This window comes from Coturnix japonica, chromosome 7, assembly GCF_054131305.1.
Source record: "Coturnix japonica strain WE chromosome 7, WE-NBRP24, whole genome shotgun sequence".
Lineage (NCBI taxonomy): Eukaryota > Metazoa > Chordata > Aves > Galliformes > Phasianidae > Coturnix > Coturnix japonica.
In genome coordinates, this window is record NC_140669.1 from 31,758,498 (window position 1) to 31,776,785 (window position 18,288).

Sequence of the window (18,288 nt, forward strand, 5' to 3'; positions counted from 1 at the left end):
TCACATATTTCATCTGTTCTTTTAGAACTGCGCCCTTCATATGAAGCCTGATGGTTACAGGAGAATTTGTTCCTGCTTTTGCTTCTTGTCCTAAACATGTTGTCAGCAACCCCACCAAATCAAACGTGTTGAAAACATGAGTTGCGTCTTCCAGTTCTGGAATTTGCACGTTTTAATGCAACACTGGAAAAGCACAATTAGATAATTTTTGTGCACGTCATGAGACAATAATAAGTAACAGATTCACTGAGTTTTGACTTGCCTTGGAATCAGGTGTTTCTGACATGTGCTGTATCTCTCATACATTACACGCTCCAACAGTCTTTTTGCCCAGAGCTTAATTTTTCTGTATTCTCCACGGCTTGTTAATGTGCAACCAGACTTTGATTGACAGGTTAATTCTTGTATACTATTCTCTTTATGGTGACATGCAAAGAAAGCATCAGGGGCAACAACCTTTGAGGGTTACCTGTCATCTAGGTATAGAAACCAACACACAAAGGAAGCATCAAAGTACTCTGAATACCAAAAAAAATCAGCGCTGAGCAGACTGGATGAAACGCAGCCCAAATGGTCTTTTTCCACTCAACTGAGAGAGCATCCTAAATATCCAGTCTGAAATTCTCACCTACTGATCTCTGATAGCCTAAGGCATTACAGTGAGCATCCTTACACCTCAACTGTCAGAGTCAATGAACAAAGCATGAGCACATAGACACTCCCCCAGCCCACACTTGGATTTTCAGTCTCATTACTGACTATGGGATCATATGCACCTACTGCATATTTGGGCTTTTTGTATGGTTGTTCCATTGCTGCCTCAGAATCAGAACCAAGAAGTGTTTCAACTGCAGAGCCTTCCTCCTACACAACACCCTCCTGGCTCCATAAAACAAAGCAGCATTCTCTACTTTGGAGAAGTTCCTATGTCATCTGGTTTTGTTTTCTTTCAATGTTACTGTCTGAGAGCTACAAACTTCCCTGGTTGTAGGATGTTACTAAAAGGGAGTGCAGTTAAAGTATTTGAACAATTGTCACTCTAAACCAACCTTAAAAATAAGTCCATATGTTTGGAAGATCCTCTCTGTTCAAGGAGTGTTCCCTCTCTGATGTGGAACGTGCCTGGTGGAATCTTCCTGGGCAACAGGTAGCACATTTAATGGAGTGAGGATATAGAACAGCCTTGCTATTTGCAAAGTGCCCACTGGTCACTACTTTTGTCCTGATGTTTCATCATTATCACCAACCATAAAACAAACTTACACAAAACACAGCTTTGGGTCCAATGGAACCCAAAACATCATCTTACAAGAAATGCATAAGGCAAACCATTAAAGCAGCATTTTTAGCAGCTGCTGCCAAAAAGAAAATGAGGGGGAAAAAAGTGATTTATTAAATTTAAAGAGGAATTTAGACCAGGAAAACCAGTCACTGAATTTTTCTGTACAGATTTACAGGTCAACTGAATCCCTGGTTTAATCTCTGAACTTAGAGGGTTTCATAAGGAAAGGAATTTGGTTGTAAGGGTCGTGCATGTGCACACTTTCCAGGCATTACAAGATTGAAACTGTAGGTGTTTTAACCTAGAAAAGAAAGAGTAAAACCCACAGGAGGTCGGACAGGGAAGTGAGATGAGAATAACTCCAGGTCTGTTGGTCAGCAGTTGATATGCTAACCAGCAAGCAGTACATATGGAAAGATGCAGTTCAGAAAGAACTTGATAGAACTTCCTCAGCACTCAGATATATGCTCTTCATACATGTCCTAAAGGTAAATATTTCTGTCTGCAAGGATTGTGAATATTTCCTTAAAATGAAGAGCTATTGCAAATACTAAATGTAGCGCTAATCAGTACTGAAAGCTGGCACTGATACTACATCCAGTGGGCGGTGGGCTCCAAAATGATTCTTCACCCACAGCACATATTGCCTTTCCTTCCTCCCAGCTGGCAATACTAAAGTAGCAACAGCCTTAATGTCAGATTTTGAGATTTCTTGCTGCTGTAAGCCAGATTTGTAGCAACTTTTAAAGTAATGTCATATTTAATACAAAGTTGAGCTATTTTCTGGCTACTTAGGATAAAACCAGAACACAATCTACCATACAGTGAACCTGATGATGCAGTTTTTTGAGGCCAAAAGCCCATCATTAAGGAAAACAAAGGACCCACACAAACAAGGGCACCCTTTGATTGATGCAGAATGGTTTCTGGGAACACAAAGACTGGTTGCCTATCGAACTGTAATTGTAGAACACGCAAGTCAGAGCTCACAATCACAGATGAATGTATGTTTATTCTTCTCTAATTGCTATTACATTAATACTAGCTAGAGATCCAAACCATACACACTGGTCTAGGTTCAAAATTGAGTCTACTGCTTAACAGTAGGCTAGGAAAGTCCCTTAAGATACCAGTTGTTTTAGAAGAATGAAAGCAGTTTTTATGAATCATGTCAACCTTTCTGAGTTACTTTCTTCTCAAGGGAAATTTCATTTCACTTAGAGGAAACGTTACTATTTGATTTGAAAGCAGCACAGGTACTTTTCTGAAGTGTCAGAATATGGAACAGAAAATTGCCTTGATATTACCAAACAGAAAACCATACTGATGTAACCCAAAATCTATTGATGTGAAAAAAACCTAACAGATCTTTATCAGTAGAAATGGCCCTTAGACTATAATTATGTATTTCAATCCTTCCTAAAGTTCTAGGTACGCCAATGCTTTCCTTACCACTCTCCAAACCCATACACAAAGCCTCTCAATTTCCCCCCTTCAATACCCAACTGTGCCTGTCCATTGGAAACTTTTGGGGGTGGAGGTCATCGTGTAGACATACCATATGGAATTTGCAGATCGAAAACTAGTTTAAACAAAACGTTCCTTATTATAAAGCTGGATGCTGAGAGCACAGCGCAAAGCTACAAATGTAAGCACTTTAAGCTGCATCTCTTAGCTATGAATTAAGTCCTAAGAAGTTCCTGAAGGAGTTTTGATGCTTGATGGGCCACGTAATGGGACAAAAAGCCACCATCACAGGAGGCAATACCAGATAAAGAAACAGGGATTTTAACTCTTTCTCCATCTTTTGTTTCTCTTGCAGGCATATCATAGGCAAGTTTCCTGATTATCCAGCAAAAGAAGAAGGAGGTTCAATGTCTATTTTCTCTCAAAAAACTCCAGAGGAGGTACTGTCACTCCTCTAATGCAAAAGACTAATGAGGTGGGGGAAGGAAAGTCCGTAACATGTCGTAAGTTGCAGCTTTTCTAAACACAGTCCTCTAGTTCTACAGGAATCTTGTGGCTAAAGCGCTTCATAATGAAAACAAAACAATTGTTTTCTTCCAAGGTAAACCACAAAGCTTGACTACCAAAATTAGATCCCTTTTAGACCATGTACCCGCTTTGTCATGATAGAAGGCACCCAGCCATGCATATTACACAGATAGAGGTCTGAGGGAGCCAGAAGCAATGGGCTCAGCTACAAAGAGTCACTCTGCTGTTATAATATCCACATGGTTCGACTAGTGCTAGCTGGGATATGTATGGTACTCATACTGGTGCTAGTGCAAGTCTATATCAAAAGAGTTTAATCCTCATCTAAAGAGCTTCATTTTAAATTGGCATCAAGTGCTGCCACATTGGGAAAATACATTTTGAAATTGGTTCTATTGTGTCTGCATTCTGTGTCAGCATGATTTACCTTTTAAATTTTAATCTAATTTATAATTAGATTAAACATAAAAGTTTCCTTATGCAGGTGGGCCTTGGTCTTGATTTGCTGCTGAGTTTGGATTTGAACAAGGGACTTGTTCAAGTGAAGAACTTATCTGGGCTTATCTTTTGCATCCTTGTAACTATCTCAGTTGTTTTTCCCAGTTAAAAACAAACAGAAAACTAACTCTTCTGGTTTCTCTGCTAATGGAAGTGGCTGATAATCTTTCTCTGTCACACAAAGAAGGTGATTAAGAGCAGCTGAAGAAATGAAGGCAGCAGTTGGCACTCCAAACCTCTTCCACTCTCCAGAACAATCTTTGCAGGACTATGAGTCTGCTCAGGGAATTTATAAACAGGAAACCCAGCACACGGGAGCAGGATTTGGCCCCTGAGTGAACCAGTCGTGGTGACTACCAATGGACTAGGAAAACCAAACAGCCACAGACTGACCTCTGCAGTCCTTAGAAGTTACCCTGTTGAGACATTAGACTGTGTTGTATTCATTAGCCGCCTGCCACCAACAATCTCACACAACTATGGTAAAACAACATTTTGGATTCAGTCCTTGGAATCATTGGGAAATGCCTGGGGCAAGCTAGCAGCATCCACGTGGAGCAGGGAGATGTAAATACACGTTAACCCAGCATAAAGCACAGTACTCTAACCATTAGTTACTCTGCTTACAAAAATACACAAGGACACTGCAACAAACAGATCTCTGTGCCTCTCTAAAGCCAAGCTCAGAGTACGCTCCTGTTTTCATCAAGCTGAGAGTACACACAGGTCAACCCCACGGGCCTCCGCGTCTCAGTCGCTCTGTTGTTCAGTCCCAGAGTGAAGGAGACCAGCCCATTAAGTTTTCAGCTTCTAAAGTAGAAACACATGCCAGAGTCAAGAAGGCATTGTTGGCTGCTCTGAGCAGCAGGGAAGCCACCCAGCAAGCATGGCATGTCGCTGGAGAAGGCTTTGGAGACGTGATGCTAATTAGAGGTGCTAGCAACAAGGACAGACGCTATTCAGAACAGAAAACCATTGCAAGGAATTACACTGAGCAAAACTCAGTATGGTAATATGCACTGGAGAAACATATTTTCCCCATCCTACTCCCAGCTTTGAACTCCCACCTTCAGCAATTTTGCTGCGGTTCCTGCACATCTGCTTTTCCTTTGCATAAAGAATAAAGGAAGCCAAAAGCCTGCAGAGATTGTTCTGCTGCCTGTTTTCTCTGCATAAAAGGAAAAATGCTTGCAAGAAAAAGAAAGAAACAGCACAGTTTTCTTGCAAATTTTCGCTAGCAATTATCTGATTTTTGAAGAAATCTCCAGAGCCATTTTTCCCCCCTCCCTTTTATATCCAGCACAGCTGAGAGCAGGAGGTGTTTCACATGCCCTTAACAAGCATCCAGAGTGCAGTTGGCAAAAGGAAGTTTAGTAGGTTCATGCATTTACTTGATTGTCAGAGAAGTAAAGTATTTTGTATTCCTCTGAGCCAGCCTGCATCTTAAAAATGCCAAGGCTAACTGGTTTTGTTTCACTCTGGTCTACTGTGTAGCATTATAAATGAAATCCTGGCCCCATTGAAGTTAATAGGATTTTTGCCCTTGAATTCAGAGGAGACAGAAGATTTCACCTCTTATATGTATTACCTCCTCAGGATGGGTTGGTTGCTCCCAAGTTAAACTCCATGGAAAAAATCAGGGCAGAACTGTATTTAACAAGTGAGCATTTTATAAGGCTTCGGTAAAGACACTTTGGGGAAAATAAAATACAAATTAATCACTTCACGAACCATTGCTGCATTATTAGACATTCTATATTTCTTGATCTCTTGACAACTCTGACCTTACTTGACTTTGTAATGCCTCCTGAACAATCTGCTTTCAAGGCATTGTACAAATGCTTATCAAAAAGGTAAGCAAGAGAGATCCCAGTGCAAGATACTTAGCAACTTAATCAGAAAAATGCACTGCTTTTTCTCTACTTCCTATGCACTTTTCAAGAGCAGAATCTCCTGAAGGACTGTAATCCCCCCACATCTGTTCCAGACCTCAATCCCTAATGGTTCTTTATGTTTTGCTCCAGAGATAAACATCAGATGTGACAATTCCTGGCTCTGCCCTCATGCTGCTGCCAACAAAACGATAATCTCTTCCTGTAGTTCATTAAGCCTCATCACCATGAAAGTAAGCCAAGAGAGCTGCCATTTAGCAGTCATTCCCTCACTCCCAAACCCCCTTCATTACCTACATTAAGTGGCTTATCAAAATAAGACAGTGATTTTGGTTACACGTTCAAATTGCTGCTTGGAGCTCAAAGTCATATCCATATTACCATAATCTCAGTATTTAATCTGGTAGCATCTAGAGAAGGGGTGAGAAAAAGCAGGCTTTAGCTGCTGATCGTGATCCTCATTTGGCAGTCTGTGAGCTATTAGTGGCACTAATTACTGTTATTACTGCTGACAGCCAAAGGTCCTCATGAATCCCAGTAATCAGTGGGATTGTGAATGACTATGCCAGATCCAAGCAGGTCCTTCACTGCCTCCTGGGTGTGATGAACTTGGCTCTACTGGCTAGAAAACAGACCTTGCTGTGTGTCTAAAGCCAGGCAGCATCAACAACCCCTTGAGTGTCCTCACATCGGGGGAAAGAGAAATGTACATGCAATGTAAGTGTGCAGACTGCTGTTTGGAATGCTACTCTAGGACATGGGGACAGCATTTCTTCCCATCTCAGATGCTCTTGTTTCCTGAAGAAGAATATACTTAAATATATATTTAATCTTATACATCAAAATAGCTTCTTCCTCTACACAGTTCTCAAAGAGAGCAAATCTCTCCAGGGACCACAAGCTACGTGCCAATTAAGTGTTTCAGTTCAAATGGTTTTAGAGCCAGAACTGCAAGGCTCCGAGGCTGTCTCACACCCACTGTAGCTGCGGATCTGAAATTCCCAAGCTCTATTTATTTATGTCTACAGCACTAATAAAGGCAAGAAGCTCAACAAAGGAACTCTTTCAAGGGATGAAGGAAGGGCTTATTCTTGAGGAAGAACGTTTACCCCAAGTATCTGCTCGCCTGAGCCAATGCCAAGCTTTCTGTGACTGAGGAACAGAGAACACAAGCGAGTCCTGCTGGCAGCTGGGGAGTTTCAGATACTTGGCTCGTAACTCCAACATAATGCATTTCCTTCCATAGGTGGCAGTTAGTTTCATTGCCTTTTTCTTTCCCGATAAAGAGAATTTGCATTGAAGAAAGTTTGGGAACACTTAAGCTGATGTATGAGTAGAAAAGCTGATTTTTTTTTTTTTTTTTTTTTTTTTTTTGTGCAATATCAGTTTAAAGAAAAATGCCTTTTCATCCTCAAAAGGAAAAGTTACTGAGTAGAAGCAATCACCCGGTCTGCAGGGCTCCTACAGCAACACTAGGATAAACAGAGGCTAAAACTCATCCACACTTACTGATGTGCATTCTCTTCCCCAACGTTAAGAGTTCTCAAAGCACTTTCAGCCTCATTTCAAAAAGAGGCAACCTGGCAAAGAAAGGGAAGTCTCAAATAATTTAGGAAGACACCTGCTTTTATTTCCACCATGAAGTTTTCTTCAGCAGGGGAAAAAAAAAAAAAAAAAAAAAGGTATTATAATGCAGGTGAATTGCTTAGTATCTCAAACTAACCTTTGCTTGTCCTTTCCTTTCATTCCTCTTCTATTGTCAGATTCTTCAGGCTGCTTCTTGTAGCTAAAGGGGAAATTGTTCTGTATAGAAGAGTATGAACCATTCAAGGTTAGATACACAGCTGGTTTCACCCCAGCTCCCAGTCCTCTGCAATTACGAAGCTGCTTAGAGCAGAGGCGCAAGCAGAGCCAGAAAATCTAGGCTAAAGGAACATAGGGGAGAAGGTGTATCTGATGCAGAAAAGGAAGAAATCTATTTGCCCTGTCGTACTCTTTTGGGAAGCAGAGACTTCAGAGAACTGAGGCTTCACATGCTGGCCATGCTGCCAGCTATGTGCCTCAGCATCTCAGACCTGCATATGCATTGCAAGACAAAAGGATAAGGGCAGTTCAATAGTTCCATCCCATTATAGTCGGTTAATAAGCACAGAAGCTTGGCCTAACCCTTTCAGTGTCATTTTATTCATCTGTATAAAACACACAAAAACAAAATAGTTGCAATCTGAGTCTGCATGCACTTAAAGCACTGGCAGTAAAACTTGGTAGCAGTGCCTAAAATGAAAACCATTTGCTCATCACATGCGTGCTTACAGGAATCCTGCTGGATCAGCCCACCACCGAGATGCTGGAAGTGGTTATGGCTGCCCTTTCGTGGGCAGGCAGAGCAGAGGTTGGGTGCAGAAGGGACCAGGTTGGATTTCTGGCAGGGTATTGGTGCTACAGTGAAGTATACACTCTGGGTAGCTCTGCTGGTTTTAGATACAGCAGGTCTGCTGAGACACTAAAAGCCTATTTTGAAATCTGGTCAATCTATTAATAAATCCAAGAGGATGAAATGCTTCACTGCTTATCACTGCAAGATATGTCGGAACGGTGCTCGTGGTTTAAATTACCATATTTAATTAAATGTACAACACTGAAATGCTTGGGGAGATCCAGTAATGAAATCTCACTGACTTGCAAAGTATAGCTCATGTTGTCCCCCAACTTCCACTGTCCAACATTAAATGCATCAAAACACATTTCATAGAAAACAAATATTTCTACTATTAGGGGAAATATTTGTCTTAAACTTGGAAATCTATTTTCTGAGCTTTCACGATACTGCCAATATTAACGATCCATTGACCACTCATCAGTACTTGATATTACATTTCACCTCCAGTGTGAAAGAATGCAATCAGAGGCATCTGGGAAGAAGGAAATAGTAGAAAAAGCAAATAGTAGCCACATGTAAATGGCCAGAAAGTAAGCTAATACAGCCCTGCCCAGTTATCAGCTACCAATAGCTTGCTGGGATAAACATGCTGGGCTACCTGTGTATCTGTCAGAGCTCATTGCAATATATCTATCCAATCTCTCTCATCCACTAGAGCAATTTCAGTCTTTAGCCAGATATTGAAATTAGACATGCCTCGAGGCAAGCTCTCAAAATCTCCCTCTATGAAATCAATCTGCCCTAAAAACGCTAAGACAAAATCCATAATCCAGCTCCAAACCCAGAGGGAACTCCCACTTGTATATCATTAGGATATTGTGCTTCTGGGTGGTTTGGGGAACCATTCATACTGCATAAAAGCCCTGGTGGTTTGGGACGTGAAAATCACCGCTTTCTGAAAGATGTATTAGGATAGTCATGCTGAGGTTTGCCTGTTGGCACAAATGAAAGGAGTCTCTCTGTAATGGATCAGCTCTAAAACTCTTCATGTCAGGCCCAGGATCTGCTGAAATACAGATTTGTAGACTCACAAACACAATTCAGGGCCTTCCTTTCTCCCTTTTTCACCTCTAAAATGGTGCAGAGCTATGTGGGCCTACTTCTCCACCCTTCGTAATACAGAGAGACTACTTGGAGTTTCCGTCACCATCTGAATCACAAGGCAGGGGAAAAAGCAGTAAATACATCACAATAGAGGACTACCAAGCAATATATTGGATACTGGATTTCCTCACTGTTGTAGAGGCAAAACCAAGGAGAAAGAAAATATGCATGCTGGTTCATAACTCTCACAGCACATCTATCACACCTTGCATGTGAACATTCTGACACTACTTTCTTTCCCTTTCAGATTCTTGCAGAGATGGCTGCCCAAAGGGAGTTGGAGTTACAGCAAAAAGCCCAAAAGGGAAAAAATGAAAAAGGAAAAGGAAAGGAAAAAGATAAAGAAAAGAAGAAAGAGAAAAATGGAAAGAAAGTAAGGCTTCACATAGGAAAACACATTCGTGAAAATGAGATATAATAGAGTCTACTCAGTCATATGTAGACAGAGGATATGAATTTGCATCAGACTGATACAGATACTGATACTAATGATCATTGAGGTGTCAGGTTCAGAAGACACAGGGAATGTTTGAGGCCAGTCCCCCTTAGACTTTCAACCATGACCATGGTCCAAGGGAACTATAGTTTACCTCTCCTATTTTAGGAAATGAGTTTTCATGGCCACAGCTCAGCAGGGAGAGCTGATGGAGGTGGCCGGACTGTCCGGGACACAGACAAGAGAAAAAATACACTTCATGGCTTTGGCACTGTTTACTTTTGTGCAGACAAAATGGTGGCCAGTTTCATAACCAAGATTTACCCTTTCACTGTGGAGTATGGAAAACTTGGTTACCGCTACCCCTTCACATAGGACCTAAGGAAACAAGAGCCTTAATCTCATTCAGATACTCATTTCCAAGCTTGCTTGGACATCCAGCTTAAGTTTAAGTACAGTTTGCTAATGGCCAGCTGTGCCTTTTGTACTGCAAGCCAATATTTTGTATGCCTGTAAATTGCAGTCATGCATTTTCAGTTTACATTCTTATGGTATGAATTCTTTTCTGCTTCAAGTCCCAGTGGACACCACTTCATGTATGAGAAGTTCCCTGAAGTCTTTGTTACACTCAGGCTCCAGTTACCCTGAAGGTGTGCTTCCAAGTTATTTCAGGAGCAGCTTAGCTGAGGAAGGAACCTATGAAACAACAGTGCAGTGACTAGGGGGCATCTTCATAAGCAAGATGCAGAACAAAAACTGTAGGCTTTCACTCAAGCAACAACTTTTGCTTATTATAGTATAAACAAAGTTGAAGTGATATATATATATGAATATAGATTGCTTTAATATGGGTCATTAATCTCTCATTGAGTATAAGGAGATGTCAGATGGTTCTGGCACAAAGCTTACTCCTCTCTGCAAATTTTACACTATTTGATTTTAAATCCTAACCCTGGAAAAGCCACGACAAAAAAAAAAAAGATCATCAACCATCAGCCTAGACAGACCTCATAACAGTTAGCCAGGAAACTCAACAACGTGAACTTAGGAAGAACCAAACACATTTGGATGAGGATATCAAAAGTCTTAACTTGCAGCTTAGTTAGCTGTTTTCAACTTGCAAAGATGCTGATTGGGTCATTCCAAACAGAATATGGGATTTGTTTTCCTTCACAAATGAAGAAGTACAGCAGGCTGAAGGAGAAGCATGCACAAATGTGTTTTCTGAGCTCTGAGCCTGATGTTGCTTTGCCAGCTAGAAGAGGCAATGACCAGTTCTGCACAGTGTGTGGAGAACTTGAAACATTCCAAGTACTGGTCACACGTCTACAGATGTTTGTCTTCCATCTAGATGACAGCAATAGTGAAGTCACCAAACTCCAAGGAGCGGGGAGTGGAATAGTGATATCTAAGCTGGCAGACCTGAGCCAGCCCAAGTAGAAGAAGGGAAGGAAGAGGAGCATTAACACTTTCAGACCTAAGCTAAATAATACTGATACCAAGTTATCCATAAGACTTCAAGACACTTACACTAGTGCCAAGTTTGGTTCTGCTGGGTCACTTCCTACCGTGACCCCTTAAATCAGCACAGGCATTGCAGATCTCTGGGGAAGACCAAATAAAAGTGCATGCAGTTAAAGCTGTCGCATCAAAAAGCTTTTGAAATTACTGACTTGCAAGAGCATCGCTATTCACAGCTACTCAGAAAGGAGATGCTTCCACCAGGATGTCCTCCAATAGCTTTGTCCTTGGTCTACACCCTCCCAGCTTAGCAGGCCCAGAACAAAGCATCTCGTCTTGCAACGGCAATGGAGAAGGCTGTTCAGACTCTTACGGACCAAGTCAGTGAGGTGTATATAATAATAATGCCAAAAACCAACCTGAATTTCTGAAGCTGGATGCCAGTTAACTCATCTGCTTAAAAACTGTGACTCTCACAGGATATGTTTGATTCTGTTGTGTTTCTTCCACCTATTACAAGATAAGAACCTACACAGTACCACAAACCAACCACTTTCCTTCTTTTAGCCTCTGCAAGGTTGTTTTGAAACTGGGTGAAATAACAGCAAAGAGCTCTGAGGCTTTACAACAAAATGCCTTTCTCATCTCTTCAGCCATCACAAGTCCTGTCAAGTAAAATTCCTAGCCATTATATCAGGTTCTCTATGGTTCATTGAGAAAGAACAAAGGGAACATTCTCTCCAAGGTTATAGTACTGACAGGGAAAAGTAGATATTAAGAGCAGTTGGGAAATACAAAGAAAAGTTCTAACAGCGGGACTCTTAATAAAATAAGTACAGGCTATAAGTCATAGTGGGGCAGTGAGAAAAATAGCCTTGCTCGTAACTTCAGTTCTTTAAGAAAACAACAGTTTGATCCCAGAAGGAAATTTAAATATTTCTGAAGCCTGATAGCAATCTCTTAAGAAGCGTATTTGATATCAAAGCAACTTCATTTTCTTCTCTGTAAGGTGTTGATCTGATTTCTCATGGGGCACCTAAGAACAAAAGCAACTTCTGCACCGTATGATCCCCCTTTCCAATAGCAGAACACATGCTAGACCAGCCTGAGCTGCTTCGCCCAGTAATGGGAATACACCAGAGCAACTGGGAATCTGAGCTCCTAGTGTCAAATCCTCAAATACTTGCTTATGTTTAACTCAAATTGTTCTCAATTAAAAAACTCCTGAATCTCTTTCAATTCTACATTTGGACCACGGGATAGACATGGTAAATGTTTTGCATGTCCCAGACTTTAATTACTATAATAGTTGAATTGAAAACATGTTTAGCAGTTAACATGACCTGTCACCAACTGTACCTGCTGATGGAATGCCACCTTGTTACAGAGGCACACAGAGCTTTTGCTTTTGGCTTCTTTTGGTTATTCCAGGAACTAACTTACTGATAACCAGAAGCTAATACACTACAGATCAATTAGCAAAGCCACATACAACCCATGTTATCTTGGGTAAATCCACATTTGTCTCTCCCTCCATATCCCATGCCACTTCCACATATCTATTTCCTTACTAATGTTTTGAGGACTCGTGATTGATTCAGTATGAAGAAACTTGGAGAAATCCTGTCAGAATGTTATCAACTTGCAATACTGATTCAATGAAAATAAGCTATTTGAGAAACACATCAACCTCATTTACTTTAGACTGGGAAACGTCAGTATGTTTTGATGGAGTTGAAACAAAATATTTTGTTTTTCAAGCTACACCAAGTTCAATATTTCTCTCATTATGGATTAAAATGAGGTTTCAACCATTCAGAGTTAACCCCACATTGGGAATTCCTTGGGGAAAGAAGGGAGGCAACCCAAGAGTAACTAATAGAAAGGTAATTTAATTTACATGTTGCAAGCAAGAGACAAACCTAAAAGTAATTCATGCAACCACAATAGATCAACTGATAAACAGAAGCTTTGCCCTCTTCTTCATTTGAAGAGGATTCCTTTAGAGCCTGCATGGAGAACTGTAGTTGAAGTACTTCATGATGGTGTGATAAAACAGTGTGTCTTATTCCTTCAAACTGCATCAATTCCTTAAAAGTCCAATAAGATTATGAATTTTTTCATATATTATGTATCTACATGTTAATAATCCTGTTTTCTATTTCACCCTCCACAAATCTAGGAAGAAGATGAGGGCTGGAAAATGGCTCCCAGTAACTTCTTTCCAATACTGGAGGAAGGAAACAGTCAATACAAAGGTCAGTACAAAAAGATAACAATTACAGCTGGAAGGCTCTTCTAATTCAGCTTGATCTGAATGTCATTCCTATAAGGTCAAACTGTGCTGCTGCCCAAACTGTGAAACATGATAGAAATGGAGACATTAGATTAAATGGTGTTTGGGAAGGGAATCCCTCAATACTTCAAGCCTTCCTGGAGGTCTTTAAAAATCATTGTGCTAATCATGCAAGATGGTACATTTCTGACTGAAAGCGGCCAAACTAGAACCAAAGAGCTTCACTGCACACACAGAGGCTCCCTTAGAATTTCTGAGGGCAACGGAAAAGACATCTCAATAGCAAGTCATTTAAAAGCACTGTCAGAGAGGACTAAGTGATCCTAGAGGACTTTTCCAACCTTAATGATGCCATGATTCTATAGCAGCCCAGCTATCCTCTGCTCCACAGTGCTTCTTCTGCTTAGACCCTGCAGCATCTGGTGCTCCTTCAATGCAGTGCTGAGCTGTGAACTCACAAAACCCTTGTGTTTGTCCAGATAATGCTCCTGAAGGTTGTGAAAAACCTCACAGGGGCTTTACACAGTGACAAAGCGTGAGTGTTAGCAACAGAAGAACCACAGAGGCTGATAAGTTCCTGTGATAGGACTGATACTTCACAGCTATCTCAAGTAACAAGTCAGGGGGCTTACGAGGGGAGGGAAACACATTTGTCACCCAAACTGTAACTGAATCCTAGTTCATGTGCTGTCATCTATGTCAAGATATATCCCCACAGAGCTCAAAGGATCTAACACGTTGGGGTTGTTCACACTAACTTTTTGCACAAGCAGGAGAGCTGCTCTGAGGGTGCTGCATCTCACAGAGCCTCCTAAGGACTACACAGCAGCACATTAACTGTCTGGGGAGTTTACATTCCTATTCAGGCACCTGGATTGAGTCCCTAGAGCCAGCGTGAATACCTCTGTCTCGCCATTACATACTGACAGCACTCACAGGCACACCACAGTCTCATGCTCAAGCACAGGCAGACCCTTTGGGAGCTGACAGTATGAGCTCCTCGTACAAGATTCAAAGAATAGCTGCAGTTTTGTCTTACAGTAAAAGCCTATAGTCATCCAGTTAAGCTATTGAATACCATATTCATTCTCAGTTAACAGCTACTAATACCTCCTTACTGCCCCATCTCGTGCCTCATTCACCAACACTTTGATGCTCACATTGTGCCTGATCATGCAGCTATCACACCCTTCATTGCAATGCTACCTGCTGGCTGTTCAGCATCATGTCATGGATGAGGCTCAGGTTTTCAAGGCCCTCAGAAGGAAATCTACTACAACATCTGACAAGGGCAGCACAAGCCATTTCTTGCATACTTAATTCCAGCCTGCTTTCATTACCACAACAGAACTCTTTTGAAAAAGCAGCTTGAGCTTGGTCTTCCCACACCAGGGCTTTTCTCTATTGTTATACCAAAATAGCTCAGTTACTGTCGCAGTCATCACAGAAGTTTATTACTGCATAAATCTCAAAAGCATCACTGAAGTAAGGAAGCTGAGTTCAGTAAGATTTATACCAGGTGCCTGCAATCAATTTACTTCAAGACCCTGCTGGATGTGGCTGCAGCCTGCTGAAATGATAGCTGTCCCAACTGTGAATGGTTTTGTTCCATCAGCTCTCCCCCCAGCTCTTAGAAGTAAGAAAGTCTTCCCAACCTTTGAGACTGGCTGATGCATTCTTAGGTTGCTTAAGCATTTAAAAAAGAGGCAGGAGAGTTTGCTCCAAGTTCTAAGCATTTTATTTATAGACATCCCCATTCTATTTCTCCCCCTCTCTCTACCAAGCTAAAACTATTAAACAAACCTCAGTGGAACTCAGGAACACTTTTGTTCTCCCAAAACTCTATTAGCCAGTTTTACTAGTTGCTAAGCTACATTTGCCAAGCCCTATCTCAAACACTTGCTTTCCATAGTGTTGCTGGAAACAGCCAATTCCTGTGCAAGCAACGTCTGCTTTTACAGTGGAAAAGCAAAAGTGTACGTGGAGCAAATGTAAGCAGCCTGAATCACCATCTCAGCCTTCTTAGGTTTCAGTTTTGCAACCCCTGGCTGCTGGAAGAAGCAAAAAACTGTTTCCCCCATTCAACAGCAGCCAGTCAGTCTTTCACTTGCTTGGAGTTCCACCCAAACACCCACTTTAAGGTGGGGTAATACTGTATAGTTTTACTGCCTCTCAAAAGCTTTGAACCCTTTTGCTAGAGGGCAGCCATGTTAAGAATAATAGCATCGTGCTTCAAATAGGAGTATTACAATTAATAGTAACAAGCTGCTCTGAAATTCTTAGAATCATAGAATGGCCTGGGTTGAAAAGGACCATAATGATCACTGAGTTTCAACCCCCCTGCTATGTGCAGGGTCTCCAACCAACAGATCAGGCTGCCCAGAAACACATCCAGCCTGGCCTTGAATGCCTGCAGGGATGGGGCATCCACAGCCTCCTTGGGCAACCTGTGCCAGTGCGTCACCACCCTCTGGGTGAAAAACTCATTCATTTGAATTACCTGCTAGTCTGCAAAGGAAAACAGCAGAAGAGATGTCAGCAGCCCCACTAGAGCACTGGCTGTCTTTTGGCTAGCCTGGAGTGCGTATGCGTATAAAGCAATCCAAGTATAAGCTTGCAGTGCTTTAGAAGGGGTGATATAAACTGCACACGCTCACAAAAATAGCTCCATAGCTGCATGACTGTCAGTAACAAAACACCAGGATCTTCTGACTGACCATTGCAAACATCCTCAGCCTTCTGACCTCGCCTTAGAAATAACTACGAGGTGTTTTGTTGATCTGTGAAAGAACAACACAGCATCTAACACCTACGAGCTAACCATCTCCTTTACAAGACCAGAGACCTCTAACCCAGTGGTTAATATAACACAGAGAACTCATCACCAGGTAACGGCAAAGACAACTCCAAGGGGCATCATCGCTAATACCCACATACCATGGGTATTAACTGCTAATCATTTACAAAATGACAACAAACAATTACAGAAAGAACAGAATAAAAATCCCTCCATGAGAAATAAACACCTAAACCATAGAACTCCTGTTAAAACACCACACTTGCAACCTGTTGACCCAAGCGAGAAAGTGTTTAAACATCCACATCACTCCCATGTAATGTTCCCTTTCCCCAAGGCTGAAATTCCAAACTGGTAACCCTGGAGTAGGTACCTTGTAACGAGGGCAAGTCAGCTCTCCTTCTTGAAATATTATGTGACATCTGTCATGCTGCCTGATGACCCATGAGTAATATAAAGAAATTTACGTCTATACCTTTGAGGTTTTTTCCCGTTCCCTAAAATCAGCTGCCCTTCTCCATCCTGAACACTTTTTGTGATGGAACTAAGACTGCTCACCTGCAAAAACCACTCCCCATGTGTAAAGTTGCAAATACTCCGCAGTCTGTAATTGGGCGCTGAAAATTCATCGGGGATGGAAATAGCAGCCAGTATTATATTAACAGGGTTAAAACCAGAATGATCTCCTATGGGTACTGTGAAAACCTTCCTGAATTTATAGTGCCTTAGAAATGGCAGTAGGCACAGGAAAGAGGTTCCTTCATGAATCCATTTTATAAAGAGAACTATGTCTTAAAGTCGAAAGCTGTCATTTTAAATCATCTGGAAATTGAATTAGTGCATACTGCTGGAGATTGGCTGTCATTTATAGAGACACTGCCAGGGCTTGAGATGCGAGGAAATGAAAGTTATGGATTGTCCTCCTTTAAATTAGCTTCAAAAAGAAAGAGGGGGAAAAAAAACGTAGAAAGAGGAGAGGCGTTTCCATTAAAAAGGTACTTTCTGCTAATAGCAGAGAATTCAGGCATGCTCAGAGCTTGCCAGACTTCAGCCTACAAAGCCTATAACTCCGCAGATGCACTCTACATCTTACATGGGTGGACGCATGAAACTGCTTTGTCAGACATGCTGTCCCATCTCACTCCTATGTCTATCATATAACCCAGTTGTACAGTAGGAATAACACAAGTGTATAGTTGTAATTACAGAGTAAACGGATAGCCAGAGCGTATATAAGAAAAGACTCACCAGTGCTGAGGCTTTTAGACGAGATGGATGCTCACCACAAAAACCTCCACAAAGATGCAGTCTCCACAAAGAGATGCTACCTTAGTGGTGGCAGCCCTTAAATGGGATCTAGGAGAGGTCAGTCAAGCTCCACCCTTTCTGGGAGCACAGCTGAATCACCTTCACCTGCGCTCCCACAGCTGACTCATTACTTGCCTCAGATGGTTAATCAGAGGTTCAGGCTGTGATCAACAGTTTCCCTTACCCCAGTGCTTCTGGCCCATATTCCATGTGAATTCCTACAAAGGTTTGCAACAGCTAAAGTCCTCTTTAAGCATTAAAGAACTGGCCAGGATAAGACAAGGAAAACTGCCCGGATAAATGATACCACTTTCCTTTGGTCCCCTAGTTTGTGCCAGCCAAGAGCCACATAATAAGCACATCCCTCAGGTCAGGACTGTCTTAGCAACTGGTTTTTTTGGTAAAGAATTGAGCACAATGCTAGTAAGCAGAGAGAAAAAGATGCCAAGATCAGGCATGGTATGGTTAAACAACTCTGCACTGTCCAGCATTCAGCTTTACAACCAGCAAATGACAACCTCAATATCCCATTATTATCCTCCTGATACCCAATACCAACTTACAGCCCAAGGCAAAAAATAAACCAGTTAACCTCAAGATTTCCAGATCCTACCACAACGGGGCTCTGAACTTGGTAAGGGTCCCTTGAGTCTGCTTCTTTTACACCACTAATAATTTAATAAAAGCTGCCTACAACTACCTTTATTATTATTATTATTTAAAGCCTCCAGAAGCAGTTGGAGGAATCAATGAGTTCTGTAAGTTTTCTCCCTTTATTT

At 41.5% G+C, this 18,288-nt stretch overlaps 1 protein-coding gene and 1 long non-coding RNA gene across 3 annotated transcripts in view; one reads left to right on the forward strand and one right to left on the reverse strand.

Moving 5' to 3' along the window:
• Positions 1 to 18,288, forward strand: part of DRC11 (dynein regulatory complex subunit 11) — an 81,881-nt gene that overhangs the window by 39,176 nt on the left and 24,417 nt on the right. For both annotated transcript variants that reach the window (XM_015867813.3, XM_085552864.1), the window contains exons 7-9: positions 3,105 to 3,189; positions 9,459 to 9,584; positions 13,291 to 13,366. In XM_015867813.3, coding sequence (XP_015723299.2) covers positions 3,105 to 3,189; positions 9,459 to 9,584; positions 13,291 to 13,366 — 287 coding nt within the window. The remainder of the gene's footprint in view (positions 1 to 3,104; positions 3,190 to 9,458; positions 9,585 to 13,290; positions 13,367 to 18,288) is intronic.
• Positions 1 to 18,288, reverse strand: part of LOC107316401 (uncharacterized) — a 62,257-nt gene that overhangs the window by 19,697 nt on the left and 24,272 nt on the right. The window lies entirely within an intron of this gene.